The sequence below is a fragment of the Falco cherrug genome, chromosome 1 (assembly GCF_023634085.1).
Source record: "Falco cherrug isolate bFalChe1 chromosome 1, bFalChe1.pri, whole genome shotgun sequence".
In the NCBI taxonomy this organism is placed as follows: Eukaryota; Metazoa; Chordata; class Aves; order Falconiformes; family Falconidae; genus Falco; species Falco cherrug.
This window is the reverse complement of record NC_073697.1, coordinates 27,421,844-27,444,747: the sequence shown is the minus strand read 5'-3', so window position 1 is coordinate 27,444,747 and position 22,904 is coordinate 27,421,844. Positions and strand designations below refer to the sequence as shown.

The window sequence follows — 22,904 nt, the reverse complement described above, 5'->3', positions numbered from 1 at the left end:
TGGATTCTTCCCAGGGCCTCTTTTTATGTTGCTCAGCTCCAACAGAGACATGAAATTGAATTTTAGTAATAATGAGTAATAGAGGAGCAGCCTCTTTAGTTTGAAATTAATGTTGCTATGGAAACTGCATAGAAATGTATAGTTCAATTGAATCTTCAATTAAAATAAATCCCCAAGTAATTTAATTTGTTTAAAAGCTGTTCAAAAAAAGAAAATGTTCAACAGTAGTAACTACTAGCCACTTGATGCTCTTTCCATTAAGAAGTATTAGAGCATAAGGGTTAAGCGCACCTGTAGTACCTGGAAATTCTGTTTCTCAAAAACAATGCAATGGGCAGCATAGAACAATGGGGGGTTTTACTGAGTATAGTATATACTTCTGCCTTTTCCATGTAATTTTGGTTCTTTTAAAGCACTTGAAGTAGAAGGTAATGAATAATAAAAAATACTTAAGTGTTAATTTATATATGTTATTTTCTATGAGTTTTTCTTTGACAGAAAAACCCAGATTGCCATATAACTGTTACTCAGCAATTAACTGCTCAATTTTAAAGGTTTTTGTGATATATGCTATGATTTGATAAGCATCTTACCTGCTTCATTAAAATAGTATTTACACGAAGACTAGAAATTCAGCTGAAATGAGCATTTGGTTAAACTGAAGAACCAATGAGTGAGTTACCCCAGTAGGGCTGCCTCTGTTAATAGACCTGCTCTGTCTGAATAGTGTTCATTAGTGTCACTGGAAAGCATTAGCATGATTTTATGGCATTATTTTAGTCACATAATACAGTGTGATTAAAAAAGTAAATAAGAAGGATTTGAATGCTGCACTTCAATTACATACTTAAATATGTAGATGTATGTTATGCTAAAAGGACTTGTGTTGCATTACTTTATTGCTTAGTGTTGACACTTGATAAGTTGCTTTTTGAGAAGAGTAATTTTTAACATTGTCATCAAAACAGGTCAATTTTTGACATTGCAAATTAAAGCTTGAAAAATCCTCAGGATGCATTAAGTGAAACATGAAATAAACTGAAGTGATCACTAGCAGATTTAGTGCTGTATAGAAAGCAACTCTGATTTTTATGCATCGGGGGTTTAAAATATAGTTGACAGAATCATGGGATGTGTCTGGGTAAAGATATCTTTTGTACAAAGGTTATCCTGTTTTGCTGTACTTCATATATAGCATCGGGATCATACAACTATAAATGTAGGAGTTATATTAGATGGGCCGGTAGTGTATCTGTTCACTTTAATTTTTAAAGCCTTTTTGCACAAAATGCCTTCTGGGCATTTTTCTTGCTTCTTCAGAAAGTCAAAAGAAACACCCCTTTTGCCATCTTCATTGTTTGAAACAATTGGTAGTGTACCTTGAATGAAAACCAATAGCTCCTTTTCCACAAAAAAAGTAAACCAGAGGGAGGTTAATACTTTCAGATGAGGAAAAGCTAGCTTCTGTTATTTCTAGAACATGAAATACCTGTGGTTAGTAGTGAGGCATTCTTAGGTAAGTGTTAGTAGCTTCTGCAGTAGCCAGGTTTTAACTTCCTTCATTACAAGCAAAAAAAGGAAAGCATTCTAAACATTACATGTGATAGTGCCTCAGTCAGTCCCCACGTAGAAAGCTTTATGATCATTGTTGCTCAGCCTTCCATGCTTAGAACAGAGTGAAAAGCCATTCTGATTTTAATCAGAAGTCTTCAGAAGTATGTGAGTAGTGATTACATGATTCAGATAATTTTGGAGTTTGCATGATTTCTGAGCATGGCCAGTGGCTGTTTATAAGAAGAAAATTTTAGAGAGGATGGAGTAACAGATTCAGGCCAAGCTAGGAGTTGCGGAAGAATGTATGTGAGACACTTAGGCTTGCTTTCTTCTGTAAGGCAGAAGCTGGGTAACAAAAACTCATTGCAGTATGGAGGTTACGATTTGGGAGGAGGAATCAAAGTGGTATAACTTGTCATTTTTCTTGCAACAGCTAGGATAGTTTGTTCTTTTGGTAGGGGGGAGCATGAAGAGGGGAGAAATTTCAGTATTTTTTGCCTACAAAGGGCCAGACCCAAAGATAGTGTTAGTGCCTAGAACAAGGATTTTACGTTCTTGCACCTGACATTACAGTCCAAAGTACCCTGCTCAGTAATCATCTGACTTGGAAAATACTCATTCACGTTCTTTCACCTGTGAAAACATAAGGTATTTCTGTTTTTCAAGTTCCCTAAGTTCTGGTTAGCACAGTAGATCCATACTGCCTTGGCAAGACTAAAGAGGTTTCTGCATGCTGGTCAGCCTGTTTTTGGAATCCAGAAACTATGCAGAGAGGAGTCAAGCTACAGTAGTTGTGCTCTAAACAAACCCTGGGTACACCAGTAGCATTAGGTTAGTTTATTGCTTAATGCAGCAGTGAAACCTGGCTAAAAGTAAAGTAGCTGCTATCTGACATCTACCTGATTATTAATAGTTTACCAGAAGGTCAGATAGCTCAGTTCTTAGTGAATTCAGACCTCAGTTTACCAGCTGACTGGAGCAGCTGGTAGACAAAATTACATTCCCTATTTGTTCTCATTCACATCCTGTGAGTCAAGCACCTCTTGCTTTTTGGCTGCCCAGGTTCAGAGTTTAAACAGAACCCTGCGGTTAGAGCTGCCTATTGGCCTGCCGTAGTGTCACATCCTTCAGCACCAGAACACCTGCAGGCTCTCTGAGGTTCTAATCCTTCTGACACAGTGTAGAGGGAGACTAATCATCTCGCTGGATCCCACTGTGGTCATTAAGTACCACTGAGAAATAAGCATCATGAGGTCTTTTATGTGCTTCTAATGTTTTGGGTTCTTTTATTCTGCTCTGTATCAAGTTCAAGGCAGACCTGTGGTTAAGAATACCAGTATTGACTCTGCAGGTGCTGAAGGGTGTGTTTAAGGTTATAATGAGCAATGCATAGCACTGAGCACAGGGATTGTGTGTCCCTGGTTTAGCTAATATATAAACAGCAGGCTAGTAATTTGATCAAATTTCCAAGGTCTTTGAGGAGCTAACTTTTGGGGTGGGAAACTCCTTTTTGTACTTTCAAGACCAGAAAGCAAGGAACTGAAACTGCAGACAGTTTGTTCTCTGAAATATCCTGTTCTTCCACAGAGAGTTCCCATAAGAAGAAGGAAAGAAAAGGCTAAATGAGGAGGTTAAGAATGCTAGGAGATACACTGGCTCCTCCTTTTTGTCTTCAGAATCTCTGTCTGTAGAGGAAGAGGAATTGTCAGATTCTGATTATAAAAACCCCCAGACATAGGCCAAAGAGTGGCTGTATTCCCAGTGGAATGCTTTGATACTGTGCTCAAAAGGAGTCTCTGCTTTAAAAATAGAATGGGAGCAAGAGGAAGCTGAACTTGTTCCCATCAGAAAGCAATTGTCTGCAAGCAACAAGAAGGAAGATCAGGCTTCTTACACACAACAGCTGTTGAAGTGATGAAATCCAGTTGGAAAAAAGCTTTCCAAAGAGGATCCATGACTGACTTATGCGAGATCAGCTTGTTGTTTCCTTCAGAAACAAAGGAAGCTTTCCATGCAGGTGCTTTCCCCTTCCTCTTCCTGTGATCCGGATAGACAATATGGGAAGTTTAAGGTAGTAAGTGTTGGCTTTTCTCTTCATCAGTGCTCGCTGCCGGTTTATTCAGCAAAACTAAAAGCACAGCTCCAGCTTGCATACTCTGTAGGACAGAGAATCAACAAAAATACAACAGTGGAAAAAATGAACTCAGTGGAACCTGAATTTCTGTGAACTGCATGTTTAAACTCTGGAAATAATTTGATCATTTTTCAGCTTCAATTTTACTCTCAAGCATTTGGTATCAGAGTATAAAAAATAAAGTGCATGTATAGTGGTACTGAATATTGGTACAGTCCTTTCACAGTTTCTAGTTCCTGTATTTGTTCATTTTCTTAACTTTTGTTTTGTAATAGAATTAAATTAATTAAAGAGGAAAAGACAGTTTTATCTCCCTTCTAGTCGACTACCATTTTCTCTTGGAAACACCACTTTTGTGTAGCCAATTGGATCTCTCTAGGAGGAAAGCTTTTCAGCTATTAAATGTAAAATTTTCCTTTCCAACTTCTGCCCAGGAATACAGTTAATGTGTGCAGATGACACTTTCAATTATTTTCCTAATCTCAACTCCAGAGTTACCTGTGGAGTGGAGTTACTTTGATCTTTCCTGTTAAGACATCTTGTTGCCATCTACGTATGTGTGGCTTTCATGTAAAGTGGACTGGTTTACTCCTAATTAGTTTTTTCCTCTTTGCTTAGCATTCATTAATTAGTTAATATTTTTTGAGTACTGAGGTATAGCTTTGAAATTATTAGACTAAGCAATAAAAAGGAAGAAGTATTACCTTTTTTGCTTTGTTGTCATGATGTCTTTTGCATATGCAATTCCAAACTGTACTGTATGTTTTTGTTGCCATTTTATATGCTAAACTTGTAGCTGTTTTGCAGTGCAGGTCCTGCTTCTGCTCCCAAGTTTCTCCCTGTTTTTTTTTTTATCTAAAAATCCTATTTTTTTCCCAACATGTATGTGCTTCTCATCCAGAGTTTTTTCATTAGTGTGCAGTTCTTGCTTTTTAAATCATTAAACAAGATACTAAGTAAGGCTAATTGTTATGTTAGACCCTGTCTGTGGATCTCATGCAGTTTATCCTCCAGGTATTTTGGAGATACATGTGATGGCAGAGCAAAACCAGCATCCCACTGATTAGCTATCTAGCAATCAACAGTGCATTTAGTAGATTGATTGTAATACTGTTTTATTGTCATGAAGCTACTTTGTCTGGTGTATGAGGTTAATTGGGTTTTGAGCTACCAAAATATAAGTACATGGTTGTGATTCATAGACTGCTTTTCTTTCCTTTGCTGCCTTGTAAAGGTGTGTGGGGTAAGAGGGATAGACATGATCTCGCCCTTTTCTGTTACATTCAGGTTTCCCACTGTAAGTTCATAGAGCTGATTGTGTTTCTGCGTACTTCTGTTATTTCTGCCTAAGGTTGTGAGAATCCTTACAGTATATTCTGCAGGTCCTAGTATTATGAAGAAATAAGATATCAGTGTTGGAAATGTTACATATTGTGACTTTCCTATTTTGAAGTAAGGATTTATTGCTGGAAATGACAGGATGAAAGTTAGAAAATTGAATCCTATCAAAGTAAATATTGTTAATAGAACAGGGTATGTATGATACTGTGGATTCTTTGTATGTTTTACTCCCCAGTCAATCAGCTGTACAAAACCTATAAAATAGTAAAATAAAATAATCCATTTAAAATCAGCAATAAAATTGTTATTTCCTCTGAAAACTTAAATGTCATAGTTTAATGTAGCAATAATGAAAACAGTTAGGTGTGCCCAGTAGTTGCAGCATGTTGTGCTCTTTGCTTTACAAAGCATCTTATGTTGCATTGTACCTTGTCAACAGGAACAAACTGTGCCTTTTATTTCTTTAAACTATACTTCAGAAAGTGTTTCTTCAGTTGCCATGCCAAGATAGTAACCCGCACAACCCATTGTTCATTTCTGTCCATTTACTGTCCCCTCAGTTATTTCAGCACATCTGTCTGTGGGACTGAATGATAGAATTGGGGAAATGATCAGAGTCAAAATAAGTCAGTACATTTTTATGTTACTTTTTTTTTTTTTTCCCTCCAGGTCAGTTCTCCAGTAGTATTATGCTGGTGTAACTGAGAGATGGTGTGAAGGGAGGGAGAAGAGGGGAATATATAGTAGGAGTTCCATAAAACATCTTCAAAGTATGATGTCACCTCTATTAAAAATGCTTTTCTTTTTCAGGAAAACTTCATGGAAGTAATTAGAAACCAAGAATTTCTATTATTGCCAGCCACTGAAATTGCAAAGCTTTTAGCAAGTGATGACATGAATATTCCTAATGAAGAGACTATACTGAATGCACTACTTACATGGGTTCGACACGATTTGGAGCAGAGAAGGAAAGATCTCAGTAAACTCCTGGCTTACATTAGACTGCCTCTGCTTGCTCCCCAAGTAAATTGTTCATTTCTTCTCTAGTTTATACCATAGTTACAGTGGGCATAGCTTATACTGCATCAATATATTGATAGTGACAAATCACAAAAGCTTCAGGATTCTTAATGGTTTGGATTCTTAGAGCAGCATATAAGGACTTACCATGTCGTATAGGCATGATAGTTTGTGTCTTTTTGTGAACGGCAGCGTATTCTGATCCTAACCTGAGATGAATCAGGACACAAGAAGGGGTGGAGCTGCTACGAAAAAATCACTTCTGTTGCCTAGAAAAATGCTTATTAAGGATATGTTTGTCACTAGAAGGTGTGCCCTTTTTAAATTTCTTTTTTATGGAACTTGTGCAGTTTATTTGGATCATTAAATTTCCTTCATATAATTATAGCTATCCTTGAGATTTAGGAAGTATGGTTTGAATAAATTATTTGAAGTGATTTTTCTTCTATCAACATTTGATTAACCATCTTTGGGTACTTTTTGTTCTTCCTTATCAATATTATTTCTCCTTCTTGGACATTTATGCACAATGTTGAGGAAGACTCAAGCTATTTGTTTAAATAGTTGTGAATTACAGTTTTCCTAGTCCTGTAGAAGACCACTCTTGTTAGTGTCATGTGTAACATCGTATTCATTATTTGATAGCATGCACGTAAACTAAGTTTGATTTTTTTTTTCTTGTGCTAGCCTTCTTTGCTGAACCTTCATTAGTAATATTTAATACTTACTATACAATCAAAGGATTTTGCTTTACATTTTTCAGTTTTAGTGATAATTATCTCCATTAAATGAAGAAAATAGGATTTTTATGGAACCTGAATAAGTAGAATTTGTTAACACAACAAAAACTGAGTTTGATTCAGTCGTAGTGATAAATCACATACACAGCATTCTGTGTATTGCCTCTAATCTTGTATCCTCTTGCTGGATAGTGAGATTCACTAGCAAACATTTCAATATTAATATTTCCATATTGAATATTATATATGCAATGGCAGGATTTTCTCAGTTACGGCCTTGAATTTATTTGCTTTTTCTAGAAACATAATACAGTGTAAGCCAGTTGACCTAGAGGAAACTATTCCTTTGTTGAGAATCAGATTAATTGGTAACTAAGTAACCACTGCTGTATGCCTCTTACTTAATTGACTGTAATCTTTAGAAACTGAAAGTTCAGTATTTATCCCAGAAATCTGTACTGAAATCAAATTATGTCCACTTACTAACTGATTAGGAAAACAGCAAAATGAAACAAAAAAGCAATATCGTATTTCACATAATATTTTAATTTTTCAAGTCTTCGCCAAATACATATTTCAATACAATATTTTTCTGTTACCTTTTTATTTATTACTTTAACAAAGTGTTCCCATGTTAAAATCACCACGTTAACTATTAGTGCATTAAGTCAGTATGAAGTACCCAAAACAGTCTTAATGTTTTCAGAATCATGTTTTGCTTCATGATCACATGACATTAGACAATCTGACAACAAACATAACATAATGAAAAGGTTTCCAATTTTATGGTTGAAGGGTTAAAGCTATTTGAAAGAAATGAAATTAGAAAATTGAACAACTTGCTGAAATCAATAACATTGCAGCCAAGACACAAAGGATATTAGGTTCATATACTTTCAAAAAAACTTTGGGAAATACTTTGAAAATGTAGCATTGGAAGCAAAAAATCATGATGAATTGTCAGATTCTTTAGTTTTTATGCGTGTCTTTGTTCATAATGTGTTTCATCTCTTTGGTTAATGCCAAGTGTCCTAAATATCTCTAAGGTCTCTTTTTGCTTTTACAAAGGCTAAAGATGAGTATTTGTCAGCGTCTTAAGCTGTAAGGTGGCAAGTATTCAATCTCTGATAAATTAATGAAGATGATGATTAATCAATTTCTGAGTTAGAAGATGGTTCAGCTTCCTTTTAGATAGAAATTCTTAGTACTTGAGTATCTGCACTACCTTCCTCTTCATCAGGTTTCCAATGACTATAATTTCATGGTAATACATCATTTGTAACTGCTTGGTTATAAATGCATTTAGTACAAAGAGCTATATAAATAATAAAATTTGGAAAAAATTGGCTTTCATTTAAGTAATTCTATTCCAAGTTGAATAAAAATTTACCTAAAATTGTAATACTGTAGGTTGAGATCCAAGAGGCTTCAGATTTTTTAGATTTCATTTATTTTTAACTGAGATGAAATTGCTTTTAGAGGTTGACACTCTGCTATAAGAACTTCTTTATAGGTTGGGGGGTAGAAACTGGAGAAAATGTATGTTGCATCTTGTTGCAAAATTCATATACACATGACGTGTTTCTTTATTAAATGTTGCTTGTCTATCAGAAAAATACATTGGAAGTCTGAATGGGTCATGTTGTGTACAAGCCTTAATTTTCATGCATGCAACTATAACAATATCTGATTTGGGACAGTAGTAATTAATGGTTTTTCTTTTTTTTTTTTTTTTTTTTTTTTCCTTTAAACCATGTGTAGTTTAATAGTGTTGCATGCTGGCAGTTAAGACTGCTTCTATTTTATTATTTTATAATCTCAAAGTATCCCTATGAGGTGATACAAGTGGTAAGTGGTGCTTTGGGTCAAGAGAAGAAACAATGGGAAGTACTGAAAGTAAAGGAGAATTAAGCTCCCTCTGCTAATTTACAAGAGAACACTTTAATTTGCTATTTTAAATAGAATCAGAACATTGGCTAATAGAGAAATACTGCAAAAGTCAGGCTCAGTTTTCTGAAAAGTTGCTGGTGAAGGGCTTTGACAGTTTGATTACTTTTTTTTATTATTTTATTCTCTGTGTATGTTTATTATGTTTTCTGTCATAGTTTTCTGTTGATTTGCCTGGTACAGAGATGTGTTCAGGCTTAGCAGACTGTATTACCTGTATCTCTTCTGGAACCATGGATATCATATTTGCCACTCTGCAGTCCTAAGGCAGCTTTAAGCCAGGGATATGTACACCATACTGTGCACAACTGTTTCATGATGCGTCCTTTTAGTACTCCTGATCACTAATTTCACAGCAGTTTTGTACGTGTTACTGATGGCTGTCAACAGCTCAACAATGACATCTCATTCTGGTTTGTGGACTTATATTTCTAATATTCACAAAGTGTTTGGATTTTGTGGTGGCAGTTCAGAGGCATTTGCCTTTTTCTTATTGTTGTGACAACTGTCCAAGTCCCAGTGGGGCGCTTCACTTGCTTTTTTTTCTGTTACTCAGGCCATGTCTTGCCATTCAGAAAAATGTCAGTTGTCTAGACTTCTGATTATTACAGTTGAGACACTCAACCTATGAATATATTTTTCCTGCATCTGACAAACACAGAGTACAAAAGACTCCAAAATCTTTAATAACTGTTATTAGTAGTCTTAGTGGAATTTTATTTGTCAGATTTAAAATTTGACACTTGTCAAATTTGCTTGTATCCTTGATACTAAAAATTTTAACAAAGGCTTGCATTAAACTGATACACAGTGATCTGGGTCAGTGTCAGAGCAAGGGATACAATATATATTCAAACATTCAGCCTGTGCCTGACTAGAGCCCTGGACCAAGTGGATTCAGGAATAAAAGCATGAGGTTAAACTGATTTACATACCCAGAACCTGACTCCATTTCTGTGAACATACCTGTACTGACACTGGAACAGGAGGAGATTTTGTTTTCTTCCTTTGGACCGTTAAGCTTAAATTATTCTTTGGACCATTAAGCTTAAATCATCCATTAAGATTAGATGGCCTGCCTTTTTTTTTACTTAATAGCTTAGCTTAAAATGTGAATATTTTGTTTATTACAAATTTATCTTTATGCTAGTCTTTTTTATATGATCATTTTCAAAACATATATTTTAAATCAGGCGGTGAAAGTCTTTGGATTAAATATTTTCTTGTAATTTGTTTTTATTTTTCATGTTGTTTATAGCAATACAGCTTGTTTAATTTTCTTTCTTTTTCAGTTTCTGGCAGATATGGAAAATAATGCACTCTTTAGAGATGACATTGAATGTCAAAAACTCATTATGGAAGCAATGAAGTACCATCTGTTGCCAGAGAGACGACCTATGTTGCAAAGTCCTCGCACCAAACCTAGAAAATCGACAGTGGGTGTGTTGTTTGCAGTTGGAGGAATGGATGCCACAAAAGGTATTGGCTTATATGATAATTAGTTGAGTTGGTTTTGTTCATTTTAAAAGAAATGTTTGATAGATGTTTTTATAACATGTTAATTCTAACATTCAAAGATTCTGCAGTATAGAACCTGAAATGTCTTAAATGTACACTGTTCGTTAGGTTAAAAAAAATCTACGTAGCTTTGATAATACTGTAAACATTCTGGAAGCTAGAGTTGTGACTGATTTGAAATTATCAAGGGAATGCCTGATTTCTGAGTAGTGAAATGCTGAATTGAGTGAAAACTAATCTTTATTTACTTGAATGGGAAGTAATTTGCAAAAGGAAGAAAATAACAGAAAGGGCACAAAGGTGACCTACAGATGCATTAGAAATGAAAAAAAATATGCTCTTTGTCTAAATGTAAATGGTTCTGTCACAGTTACTTAGGTTTTCTTTTTATGGACACTCCCATACTGTTTAATAGTAGAAGAAATCTGGCAAGGTACAAAAGTTACGGCAGAGAAAGTGTTTTCTTTCACTTACTGTTTTAACATTAGCCCTTCAGTACTTCATGTCATAGCTTCAGATTTTTTTTTTATATTACAAAATATTGATTTCAGTATATAACCGCATTTCACAAGAGCTGTTTTATATTCCTAACTTTTAATTTTTAAAGGCTTGATTCTGCAGAGCAGTTGGAAATCCTGCTTTTTGTCTTGAAAAGTACTGAGAAAGGCCTCCTTTATAATGGTGCAGTTAATCTGTGAGGAAATCAAAGAAGACTATTTGTAGACATAGAATTAAGAACATGCTGCAGGATGTCATGCTGTTTTGTGGGATCAGCGTATTGCTGAAATGAATAATTCAGACCTCTGTGGTGTTGTTTTATTTAAAAAAAAAACAACTTGTGTGTGTTGTCATTCAGGAGCTACAAGCATTGAAAAATATGAGCTTCGTACCAACATGTGGACTCCTGTTGCAAACATGAATGGACGAAGATTACAGTTTGGAGTTGCAGTCTTAGATGACAAATTGTACGTCGTTGGTGGCAGAGATGGACTGAAAACATTGAATACTGTGGAGTGCTACAACCCTAGAACAAAAACTTGGAGTGTAATGCCACCTATGTCCACTCATCGTCATGGTCTTGGTATGTAGAGTTCTGTAAAGGCTGAATGCGTATTTTTAAAGATTATCTGGTTTAGAATTGGTCAAAAAACATTCAGAAATTTGGTTAAGGGGGGATGGAAAATTTGTTTTAATGCCAACTGCTTATTGAATGTCCTCTCTGTCAGATAATTCCTTCCTCCCTCTCCTTCCAGCATTGGCTATCAAAAGGAAGTTTCTTTTGATTTGTTTTTAAATATTATGTGGTGCATACTGGACTGTCACTAGGAAAATGTGATCTTTTTTTCCCCTTATCCAGAAGCAATTGTTTTTCGTTTGTTTTTTTTGTTGTTGTTTTTTTTAGGAGTGGCTGTATTGGAAGGTCCCATGTATGCTGTAGGAGGACATGATGGCTGGAGCTACCTGAATACAGTAGAAAGATGGGATCCACAGGCTCGTCAGTGGAACTTTGTAGCTAGTATGTCAACTCCAAGGAGCACTGTTGGTGTAGCAATATTAAATGGAAAGTACGTGAAGGCAACTTTCATTTTTCTATCTCATTATTTTAATGTAATCGCAGGACTATTCTAAATTACTGTTACTACTAAATCACTAATTTCTCTGGACAGATACCTGTTGATAGCATTAAGAACCATGTTTCTTCATTCACAGAAAAGATAGTGTATTATTGGTCAAGTAAGCTTCCTCACAGCATCACAGTGCCCCTCAGTATCACTTATGAGACACCATCTCTATGGGCTAATAAGTAGTTACCATCTCCTTAACAGAGAAGGGAGCACACAATTGTTAGCTTTCACTGAGACTCCAGTGATTTCCTCTTACTGTGATAGTTTGAATAATCAACTTCCAAAATTACTGTAAAGTACATGGAAGAGTACTCATGTTATATTGCATTATTGCATTAACTCAGAACAGTAAGTTCTGGCAGAATTAATCTAATCCAGAGTGGTATCTGAAATGTTTATAGCTGTTTTTCAGTGAAAATATGCCCAATTCCTAATACAAAGCATATTCAGACAACTAGGTCACTTAATGCTGCAGTTACAGAAAATGGCTGGAAATGACCTCAAGGAGTTCCCTGATCTGTTCTGCTACCCTAAAGCTGAATCAATTATATCTAAAATACTCAGAGTGATCTTGTTCTTAACCTCCAGTGGTAAAGTTTCTGTAACTTCCCTAAGCAATCTGCTTAACTATTAATGCATCACTGAAGTTCGCATGTCAAGTCTCAAATACCTTTTCGTGATTTATATTATTATTGTTTGTACTATCTAAAGTGAATACGGAAAACACATATTTTCTTAACTATTTACAACAGCCTTTTGTATTTAAAGACACATCCCCTCAGTATTCACTCATCAGGACTGAATAACTCCAGCTCCTTCAGTCTTTATTTGTAGACTTTGATTCCTAGGCTTTGAGTGATTTTCATGGTTTTCCTTTAGACTAAGTATAATTGTTCTATAGCATCCAAAATTACAAAAATAAAGATCAGTTGGAATCACAGAATTGTAGAATAACTTGGATTGGAAGGATCCTCTAATTTAAACCTTAAAGTTGAATGTAGTTTCAGAGCTAACTGAGGTAGCTCAGATTGTATCTGAATTTTAAATACCTAAGGATGATATCTAACAATACCAACAACCTCTCTGGGCAACCTTTTCCAATGTTTGAACTCCATTGTACTGAGCATTTTTCTAATATCCAATTGATATCTCCCTTGTTTGAACTTGTCTCTTTCCTTCCTTCACTGCACACCCCTGAGAATGATCTGTCTTCTATATAACCTCCTATTAGGTGGTTGAAGACAGCAGTAAGATGCCTCCTTAGCTGTCCTGAGAATTCTTAAGACTACACAAGGGCAGGTCTCAGCCTCTCCTCATGTCATGTGTTCTAGCTCCCTCATCTTACTGACCATCAGCTGGACTTGCTTCAGTATGGCAAGATCTTTCTTGTACTGAGAGCCCAAAGCTGGACACAGTATCCAGAAGCAGTGTTACATGTAATGTATAAGGCTTATCAGCTGCCTTTACATCAAGGACATACTGCTGACTTGTCTGCCAGGACTCCCAAGTCTAGTTTTGCTAAGCTGCCTCTCCTGTCAGCTCCCAGCCTGTACTATTGCATGGGAATATGCCATCCCAGGTACAGGACTTTGCATTCGCCTTTGAACTTCATGAGACTACAATCAGCCCATTTTTCCAGCCTGTCTAGGAGTCTCTGAATAGTAACCAAGCCCTCCAGCATATTAGCAACTCCCCTTAATTTGGTTTTATCAGTAAACTTGTGAAGGCTGATTTCCGTTACATCTTTCAGATAATTAATGAAGATGTTGAACAGTATCAGCCTGGGAGGAACACTGCGAGTAGCCAGCTGCCAGCTGGAATTCATACTGCTGCAGTACTTTAAGCCCAATAGTCTTTCCAGTTTTCCACCAGCCTTGTAGTGGGCTTATCCAAACCATATTTTACCAGGGTGGCTACAGGAGTACCACAGGAGACAAAGCTAACCTGATTTTCTTAGTAGTAGTGTGATTGTGGCAGAATACTTAACACTTTTGACCATGAATTTTCGTTTCCTGCTTATGATGTATCTGCTTTGAGCTGTTTGAGTATCATGAGGTAGCAAAAAGCTTTTCACACAAAAAGCTTTGCACACTTTTTGTTTTTTCTTGAAAGGTTAGTCTCCTGCTAAATTAGTACAGTTGAAATGCACCTTACAAAGGGTCCTCTGAAATCTGGAACAAGTCCAGGAATGAGTGGAAATGGTCACTGGGTACAGGAAGGAGAGAACTTGAACAACCAGCAAGCAGAGTGCCTTGCTGCCTTGGAACTGCAGTCTCAGATGCTCGAGTTAGGTCTGAAGCTTCCTGTATATTCAGCAGAGGATCCCAGGTGTGGTGAAAAGCACCAGAATTAGAGCCACACTGTCCCTATTATTATACAACATTCCCTAGACCCTTAGTGTAGGCAGCAGCACTAGATGCCTATAGCTAAAAAACTTAAAAGCACATGCAGCATTTCAGCTGAGAGAGCAGTAACTTTTGCACTTCATAGTAATATCTGTCTGTAACTTGACAAATTTTGGATTATTTGCTCAAAACCTTCATATAGAGAAATTAATATATCTTTCTTCATGTCCAAAATGTAAAATCACTGCATAAGTGATCACAACTCTGTTATATTTTGGGGGGAGGTAAGGTGGGGGGCTTCATTTAGATGCTGCATAAAGCATTTATTTTTAGTCATCAACTTAGTGGAACTGGAACAGGATTTTTCAATAACCTTCAGTACATTCCTTACCTTAAACAAGTTGTGTTATTAAATGTGGGAACTTTCATGGAAATGCTTTTTTTTTTTTTTTTTTTTAAAGGGTATTGAAATTATTCCTGAGAACTACTAGGTCAACCATATTTACAAGATGTTTGTATTTGTTTGTTGGTCAGTATATTTAAAAAAATAAAAAATGGTGTTTCCCAAACTGAGGACAGCTTGAATAGTGTTTCACACTGTCATTATATACAGTATCTGATGTTTATTTGATTGTTTAGCTATAATGTAACGTGCCTTAGGCTATGAAAGGATGTCATTAATTATATTTAAGGTGATCTTTCAAACTGGACTTGACTTCTGATGTGTTGCCTCTTTTTTAGAATGGCTTCTGAGTTCCTACGTTTCCAAGTAACAGTTCTGGGCATTTCTGCTTCTAAGCATAGACTGCTCATAAACTGTGCATAAACTTTTTATCAAGTTTTATTATTTGATTAGTTTCGAGGATTCATCAGTGCTGGAGTGCTCTTAAAACCAATCTTTTCCTTCTAGCCTTTCCAAAATGTTGAAATCCTTTTGTTAATACCAAATGCTGGAAACATTTTTGCCAAAACTGAGAAAACTAGGCCACCTAGTGGGTGTGAGGGACTGAATGCAGCACTGTCAGTCGTAAACTAAAGCCCGGGTCCAGAAAAATACTTGCATGCCTAAGATGAGGCAGGCCAGGGTTGCTGCATGCACAGATCCAGTGCTGAATTTGTCCCTCTGGCCCTTCTAGAAATGGGCCTTTGTCAAGCCACAGAGGTAATTTTGAAAATGTTAGCTGTGTGCATGGGTTGGAACATAAATGCTGTGTTATAGATAGCAATTTTCTGTAAATGATTGTTACTGTGCATTGATAGTGATAATAGGAAAAGACTGGAGCAAAATCTAACCTGATTTTTGACACATTCTATTGGAAGTTGAAAGTCTGTCTCCTCCTAAACTTTCCTTTTTAACAAACTTGAAAGTCCTTCATTCATCATTGGAAACTTTGTGGTGTTCAGATATTTTTTTTTTTTTTTACTTTACAGGCTTTATGCAGTTGGTGGTCGAGATGGAAGTTCTTGTCTTAAGTCAGTAGAATGTTTTGATCCTCATACGAACAAATGGACCCTCTGTGCTCAGATGTCAAAAAGAAGAGGTGGTGTAGGTGTAACCACCTGGAATGGGTTCTTGTATGCAATAGGTGGTCACGATGCCCCAGCATCAAACTTAACATCCAGGCTGTCAGATTGTGTAGAAAGGTAATATCCTGATGAAGGCATATCCTGCTAGTAATTCTAATAGTGGTAGTCTACGGAGTGATTTATGGAAAGGGAACTGTAAGTAGAAACCCAGTAAAATGGCTGTGTTATTTTTAGCATGAGCAGAGGAAACTTAAGTATAAAAACATACTGTGTAGTCATAACATGATTCAAAATGTTGCAGAGACAAATTATTTAAAGCAAATTCTCCCCAGTGTACTTCATCTAGAATTTTTTTTCTAACAGTCTCACTGAATGAATTATGATTGGTTACTGAGAACAACTTGGAATTGAATGCTTCTAAAAATGGAGCAGAACTTCTTTCACATGATAAGTCTGTATCATTTTATATTATAACCCTTAAAGGAGTTAGCGGTCAGGGTCTGTGGATCCTCAGATACCCTGTTCGTTCTTATATCCCCTAATGACACTGGGAAACTGGCATGTCAGTCAGTCATTCCAAAGTTGGTATGTTTTTATGTAAATCTATGAATGTATGACTGTATTACAAACTGCAGAAGCACATGTGATCCATAAAATAATTAAAAGTTACAGTAAATACTTCATAATGCACTGCATTAAATATTTGCTGGCATTTCAAGTATTTCTGAAATACACTTCAATTCTCTTCCCCACCCCGCCTCCCAGTTGTAAAACTTCTCCTCTTTCCTGTTACCTCCCAACACTTAGTGGTTCTTCATAACCCATCTTCTTTTACTAAACTTCTTTATGCTGGGAGATGTGATTCACCCTCTACCAAAAAAAAAAAAAAAGGGAGATGATGACCACCAAACAAAAAAACCCACCCATGACAAAACAGCGCTGTAGTTTTCAAACTTTGTGTCCTAATACGCCCCCAAATACATAGTGTGGCCCATACCACTTAACATATGGAAGTTGCACTGAAAGACCCCAGAAAGGTTTGCAGAAAGGAAGCTATCTTAGCAAATGATGAATAGAAGCCCAAGAGAAAGCAATAGGTCTGTGTACCTTTCTGCATCAGTATTCTCTGAAACAAAGTTACAGAACACATGAATTCAGTAAATAGGAATAATTTTGTAATGCATTTTGTCCTTGCTCTTCAAGTGAGATGAAATTGAGGACCATCAATTTCATGGAAATAGTTCCATTAAAAAAATTACCAGTTTTGTAAAACCACACTAAGCTTCTGAGTATTTGTTTACTACTGTATTTCACAATAAAATTAGCTTTTCCCAGATAAACACATGGTTCATGAATTATAAGATAAATTGAAAAGTAAATTCTATATTTAGCTTGCTAATCACCTTCTTTCACTACATTATACTTCTATTTGCAGCATCTGCTTCAGGCAGTATTTTCATGTTAGGATTATGACTGCATGCATTTGTTGTACTTTGACTAGAGAAATGCAGATAAAATCATTAGATCTCATATCTATGGTTTTCACATACACAAATTAAGACTAGTACCTTCCAAACTTGCTTTTAAGTGTGATCTTAGAATGGTCTCTTAGTCAAATATTTTCTTTGTATGCAGTTCTTTAGAGCCCTTCAGAGCTCTGCGATTACCTCAGTTCTGCTATAAGCATCTGTGATCCTAACACTGTCTCTTTCAGTCAGGTTAAAATATGTTCTGTGACATAAGAATAACACAGACTCTCCTGCGTAGTTCTTAGTTTAACTTGTAAAGATCTAAATGTGATCTAGGATCTCATTTAGACTTTCTCATTAAACCATCTGTCTTCTACTGTGATGCTTCTGATGATACAGAGCTATGATTAAAGTAGTGCTGTAAATTGTCTTAAGGGTTTTGCATTTCCCCCAGAATTTTCTCAAAATGTTTTTGGTGGTTGTTGTTTTTTTTTAATGGTAATCTTTCATTACAAGTAACTCTTGAGTACCACACTCAATTTTAACAGCCTATGCTTTGACATGTAGTAGTTCTACTACAGTGTAGCAGCAGAACTGTTTCTGGACTGGTATGTTTAGACATACAGTAAGAAAAGTAGTAAGAGCAGCTGTATATATGTGTGTTATTACTGTATGGAAAGTGGCACAAAGTAGATGTGTAGCTAGTACTTGATTGTGTTACCAGATGACTTAAAAAAAAAAACAAACCCAAAAAACCCCCCCAAAAAAAAAACATTTTCAAAGAGTATTTTGAGGGAAAAGTCCTTTGAAATTAACACCCAATTCTGTGCTGTCCTAATAATACCCGTTTCCTACTACCTTGAAAGCATCAATTCAAGAATGTTTTTTCTGCTGAATTTTGGCAACAATTTTACAACATAACACAAATATCTTTTAGGTATGATCCAAAAACAGATATGTGGACTGCTGTGGCTTCTATGAGTATTAGCAGAGATGCAGTGGGAGTGTGTCTTCTTGGTGACAAATTGTATGCTGTTGGAGGATATGATGGTCAAACGTACCTTAATACAGTGGAGTCTTATGATCCCCAGACAAATGAATGGACGCAGGTATAGCTTCTGGAAAAAACATACGCTACTATTTATCTTGTTATTTGAAGTTTGCCTCTTTTTACAAAGAGAATTCAAATACTTCTTCTCTAAGAAGCACTTTCTTACTAGTCTGTTGTAAGCTGGGGGTTTTTTTCTACCATTTTGAGATGATTTCTCTTGAGTATGCAGTTGTTAACTTACAATAAACTGCCCTTCTTTCTTTGGCAAGAGCATAGCTATTTTCTTTGAAAATTTCAACCACTGTTAATAAAATGTATTGACAAGTTTCCCAAACTATCATAAAGGGTTCTGTTTACATGACTTCCTATTCTGAAGATAAATGTAGATTAGTTTTAGCTCCAATGTGTCTCTCAGCATGTTCAGCAATTTTCTCAAGGTTTTTATCATCTTTTCATAAATAACCCCTTCCTGATGTGAATACTATGAGCAGTGTGTATGAGCAACTTTGAGGAAGGCTTGTTGCATTTCACAGAATGATCAGGGTTGGAAGGGACCTCTGGAGATCACCTAGGCCACCCCCCTGCTAAAGTAGGTTCACCTACAGAAGGTTGCATAGTGTCATGTCCATGTGAGTTTTGAATGTCATCAGAGGAGACTCCACAACCTCTCTGGGCAGTCTGTTCCAATGCTTTGTCACCCTCAGAGCAAAGAAGTTGTTCCTCACATTCAGATGAAACTTCTGTGTTGCAGTTTGTGCCCGTTGCCCCTTGTCCTGTCACTGGGCATGTCTGAAAAGAGCCTGGCCCCAGCCTCTTGTCACTCACCCTTAAGATATCTGTATCATTGATAAGATCCCCTCCTCAGTCTTCTCTTCTCCAGGCTAAACAAGCCCAGCCCTCTCAGCCTTTCCTCGTCAGGGAGATGCTCCAGTCCCCTCATCATCTTCATAGCCCTCTGCCGGACCCTCTCCAGCAGTTCCCTGTCTCTCTTGAACAGGGGAGCCCAGAACTGGACACAGCACTCCTCTTCACGCAGCTCAAAAAAAAATATGTCTTCAATTCATGATCAGAAACCATTACTGTCAATTCAAAGCTTGGTTGCTTTTACTTTTTTATAGCTCCAAGAATGTGTGCCTCTGTGGGAAGAGCGCACACAAAGGCGTCCTGGGCAGGCTCTCCTTTGGTATGTACTGCCATCTGAGGTACCTAAATACAGAAGGCTGGCAGATACAGCACAGAACTTACGGCAGACCAAGGCCCTTCTGGAGTCCACTTGCAGGCCAGGATGGATGTCCAAGGTCATCTAGAATAACATGAGACGCCAGTATTTAGGCAGCTGAATTCTGACCTCCTGAATATGTTATCAGTAATAGCCCTAAATTGCTAATTCAAAAAAAGAGAATTGAACTGCTGGCTATCAAAATCTTTGCAACACAGAGAACTGAGCTGTTCATTTCCCATCACTTTATAGTGCTGCAAGATGTTAAAATATAAGTCATCTAGGAGGCTCATCAGAGCTTGGGGCCTTCAGTGGTGATACTGGTAATGATTACCCAGGGCATTTTTTGTCCTGCCAAAGAAAAAAAAAAAAGTGTACCAGAGGAGAGAAATAGTGCTCTCACTGCTGCATCTAAATGAATCTTCCATGATGTCTAGGTGGTGAACATCTGTATGTACCTTTCTGTCCTTAGCCTTGACCCTCTATATCTCACTGAACCCTGTGATTCCAGTATATTAGGACAGTTTTGAACCCTCTGTAGAGGGACTTGGAAGTGTCTGTGTACCTTCCTTCTCTCTCATTATGTCAACAGTTTGCCACCACTTCATCCACACACAACTCAAAAGAGGGTAGTGGAATTTTCTTAACTGAAGTTTGTCAGAGTCACAGACAGCTGAGGGTAAGTTTTGTGTTCCTGTTTAAAAAAAAAAAAAAAAAAAAAAAAAGAAAAAAAAAGGGGAGTTGGCATAAACACAATTCACAATTTCATGTCTTCAGAATAATCTCTGTAGCATTGTGTGCTATTCCCTGCCCCCCCAATCCTATAAAGTTTAAAAGGGGAAGCTAACATGAGTGTCAGGAACTACCTTCCTCTTTTCAAGTCCAACAGGATCTCAGCAGAAAAGGGTCTTGCCAGAAGTAACTTCTGTTTACAAAGAAAGAATAGAGACTGGGAAATTGATTTCAAGAACTTGTGATGGGATTTTGTCAAATATTTAAGTAAAAAGGAGAGGTTGTCCCTGTTACGTTTGGCATTTTCTGTTTGAGAGAAAAATGCATAGTTTTGCCAACCATTACTCAGTTGTCAGACTGTCTAGCTCAGGTGTCCAGTTTGTACCATAAAAAAGGATTCTTTTTCCTGTAAAGTAATTGAAATTATCAGTAAGAATTGCTTCATATTCTTGGGGTTTGCTATAGCTGTCAAAGTGTTTTACTCCATCATAAAGTATCTTTACCTTTTCTGTGGATTTGTATCCAAGTTTTGGACCAGATGGCTATTTTCTTGTCATGTTAATACAGTGTGGGAGATGTTGCCACTCTGTTGCAGCTGTATAGCTATTATGACAAGCATTGACTAAACACTGTCAGTTTTAGGGAAAAAAATACTTAAAGCTGACTGCACTTATCTCATGGATATATTTTTTTTCTTTCTTACAGGTTGCACCATTGTGCTTAGGAAGAGCTGGGGCATGTGTTGTGACTGTAAAGCTGTAAATTATTCTCTTTATGAAGGTGACAATTCTCCTCCGCAGACTCAGATGATTTCTTTTTTCCCTCAAGCAAACTGTCAGTGCACCAATAAACACAAGATGCCGGATATCTACCATGGCAAAGCGTTCGATCTCAAGCTAACATGTACACGTTGTTCTTACGGACCAATATTAAGCACTTTTTAAAAAATCATGTTTGTTACCCGTATGTTACAAAAATTCTATTTGTAAAAAAAAAATTCAGCTGCAACCAGCCAGTTGTCAGCAGAGGACTTCTGTTTAGGAAGTGCTAAGAAATGAGTAAACTCATTAGTGAACTCGCTATAATAATCAAATGTTATAGATCCAGGGCCTTGGTCCCCCAGACATGCAGAGGGGTGATGCTATAAACGGATATTCTTCCACTGATATAACTGAGTGGAGTGATATCTGGGTGAATTACCTCTGGGTGAAACAAGTTACAGTATTGGACCCCATATATTTAATTTGCCTATAATAAACATGTTTGACTATAGGTATGTGAGTGATTGATTACAATGCAGGCTGACAAACCAATGCAAACCATTGTAAATGGCAGGCATAATGCCTGCCTTGGAAATGAAGTTGTGTGTTTGGTGAATCTTTTGCACTTTTATCATCATTCCTAGTTTAGCAAACCTTTTATTTAACCAAAGCCTTATTTTAAATATTGTCTTATTATGCTAACAGAAATCAGCTATTTAATAATTTCTGCTGGAGATTTTTGACATCCAGTCTACTTTTTGGATTTTCGAAGTTTTTACATGATTCAGAACGTCATACCTTTTTCTCTACTTTGGTTCTTAGGTTTACTTTGCTATTTTTAAGGAAAAATCTATAAGCACGAGTTATTTGAAGAATTCTAAAGTGTGATTAAAAGTTAAGCAATTTAAGTTTGATATTTGCACTTTGGAATTTTTGAAGCATTCCATTACATCTAGACTAATTACATTTTTACATGAGGCTTTGCACTAATTTGAAAAGTATAATTTTATAAGATGAAATTAAACAATTGTCTATCTTTTCAGTAAGGTTACTTTAAAATGTAAGGGGCCCGACACTGCAAGATGTTGAACTGCCACCGTTTAGGCATGATCAGCATCTTACAGGACTTATGCGTGCCTCTGCAAGATTGTATCGTTAGTTACCTTATTTAACGGTTACCTATTATTTTCAGATACTTTATAATTTGCCTTTCTTGACCCCTGTGCTGAATTGCTTTGAACAGTCTGAATGTTCTCGGGAAGTCTCTTTGTATTTGCTTTTCTGTGCCTTGTTTCTTATGTTTTCAGAACAGTTGGTAATACCTGTGTGTGTCCTGGCAGGGGGGAAGATGTGAGCTCATGGAATGTTTTTTGAAGTTTGAAACGTCTGATACCCAAAGTCTTTGTACATTTGTAATTCTCAATGTGTTAATGCTCTCAGTGGACTATTTATTGTTTTAGAAGGAATTGCTAAGCAGTGAAACTTTGTGATGACGCCTGCACTGTTTGCAACTGAATACAGCTGACCTGACGTGCACCATGGCTGGCTCGGTGCCCTTTTTCTCTGGCCGACTGGCCGCGGTGCGTGCCCGGACCCCCGCCGTGGCGGGGCTCGTTCAGAAACGCGGTGTGTGCGCCCCTCCCGCGGGGAGCAGCGCTGTTAGAAAAGCGTTCGCCTCCTGTCAGCGCTTCCGAGCCAGGGCCGCGGGCGGCACCCATCGCTCCTGCAGCCGCGGCGCTGCCCAGCCCGCGGCAGGTCCCCGCAGCGCGGGGCCGCCCGTCGCCCCGGTGGGCCCGGGCTGCCCCCGCCCGTCTCCGCGGCGATCGCGCTGCCGGCGGGGGCGGGCCGAGCGGCCGGCGAAGGGGGGGCGGCGCATGCGCGGGGGTTGCCGCGCAGCGGGCGGTGGGCGCGATGAAGGTGA

The 22,904-nt window shown here is 37.3% G+C and overlaps 2 protein-coding genes across 8 annotated transcripts in view; both read left to right on the top strand.

Moving 5' to 3' along the window:
• KLHL5 (kelch like family member 5) overlaps positions 1 to 22,519 on the top strand; it is a 62,283-nt gene extending 39,764 nt beyond the window's left edge. For 5 of the 6 annotated variants that reach the window (XM_055728411.1, XM_055728417.1, XM_055728404.1 and 2 more), the window contains 7 exons: positions 5,840 to 6,052; positions 10,029 to 10,215; positions 11,111 to 11,335; positions 11,657 to 11,819; positions 15,656 to 15,868; positions 18,158 to 18,329; positions 20,928 to 22,519. In XM_055728411.1, the coding sequence (XP_055584386.1) occupies positions 5,840 to 6,052; positions 10,029 to 10,215; positions 11,111 to 11,335; positions 11,657 to 11,819; positions 15,656 to 15,868; positions 18,158 to 18,329; positions 20,928 to 20,984 (1,230 nt within the window). In that variant the 3' untranslated portion in view covers positions 20,985 to 22,519. The remainder of the gene's footprint in view (positions 1 to 5,839; positions 6,053 to 10,028; positions 10,216 to 11,110; positions 11,336 to 11,656; positions 11,820 to 15,655; positions 15,869 to 18,157; positions 18,330 to 20,927) is intronic. The other variant, XM_055728399.1, reaches the window with a different exon arrangement.
• A 293-nt stretch (positions 22,520 to 22,812) lies between these two features.
• The window catches only part of WDR19 (WD repeat domain 19), a 46,892-nt gene continuing 46,800 nt past the window's right edge, over positions 22,813 to 22,904 (top strand). The window contains exon 1 of one of the 2 annotated variants that reach the window (XM_055728366.1): positions 22,813 to 22,900. In XM_055728366.1, the coding sequence (XP_055584341.1) occupies positions 22,895 to 22,900 (6 nt within the window). In that variant the 5' untranslated portion in view covers positions 22,813 to 22,894. The remainder of the gene's footprint in view (positions 22,901 to 22,904) is intronic. The other variant, XM_055728359.1, reaches the window with a different exon arrangement.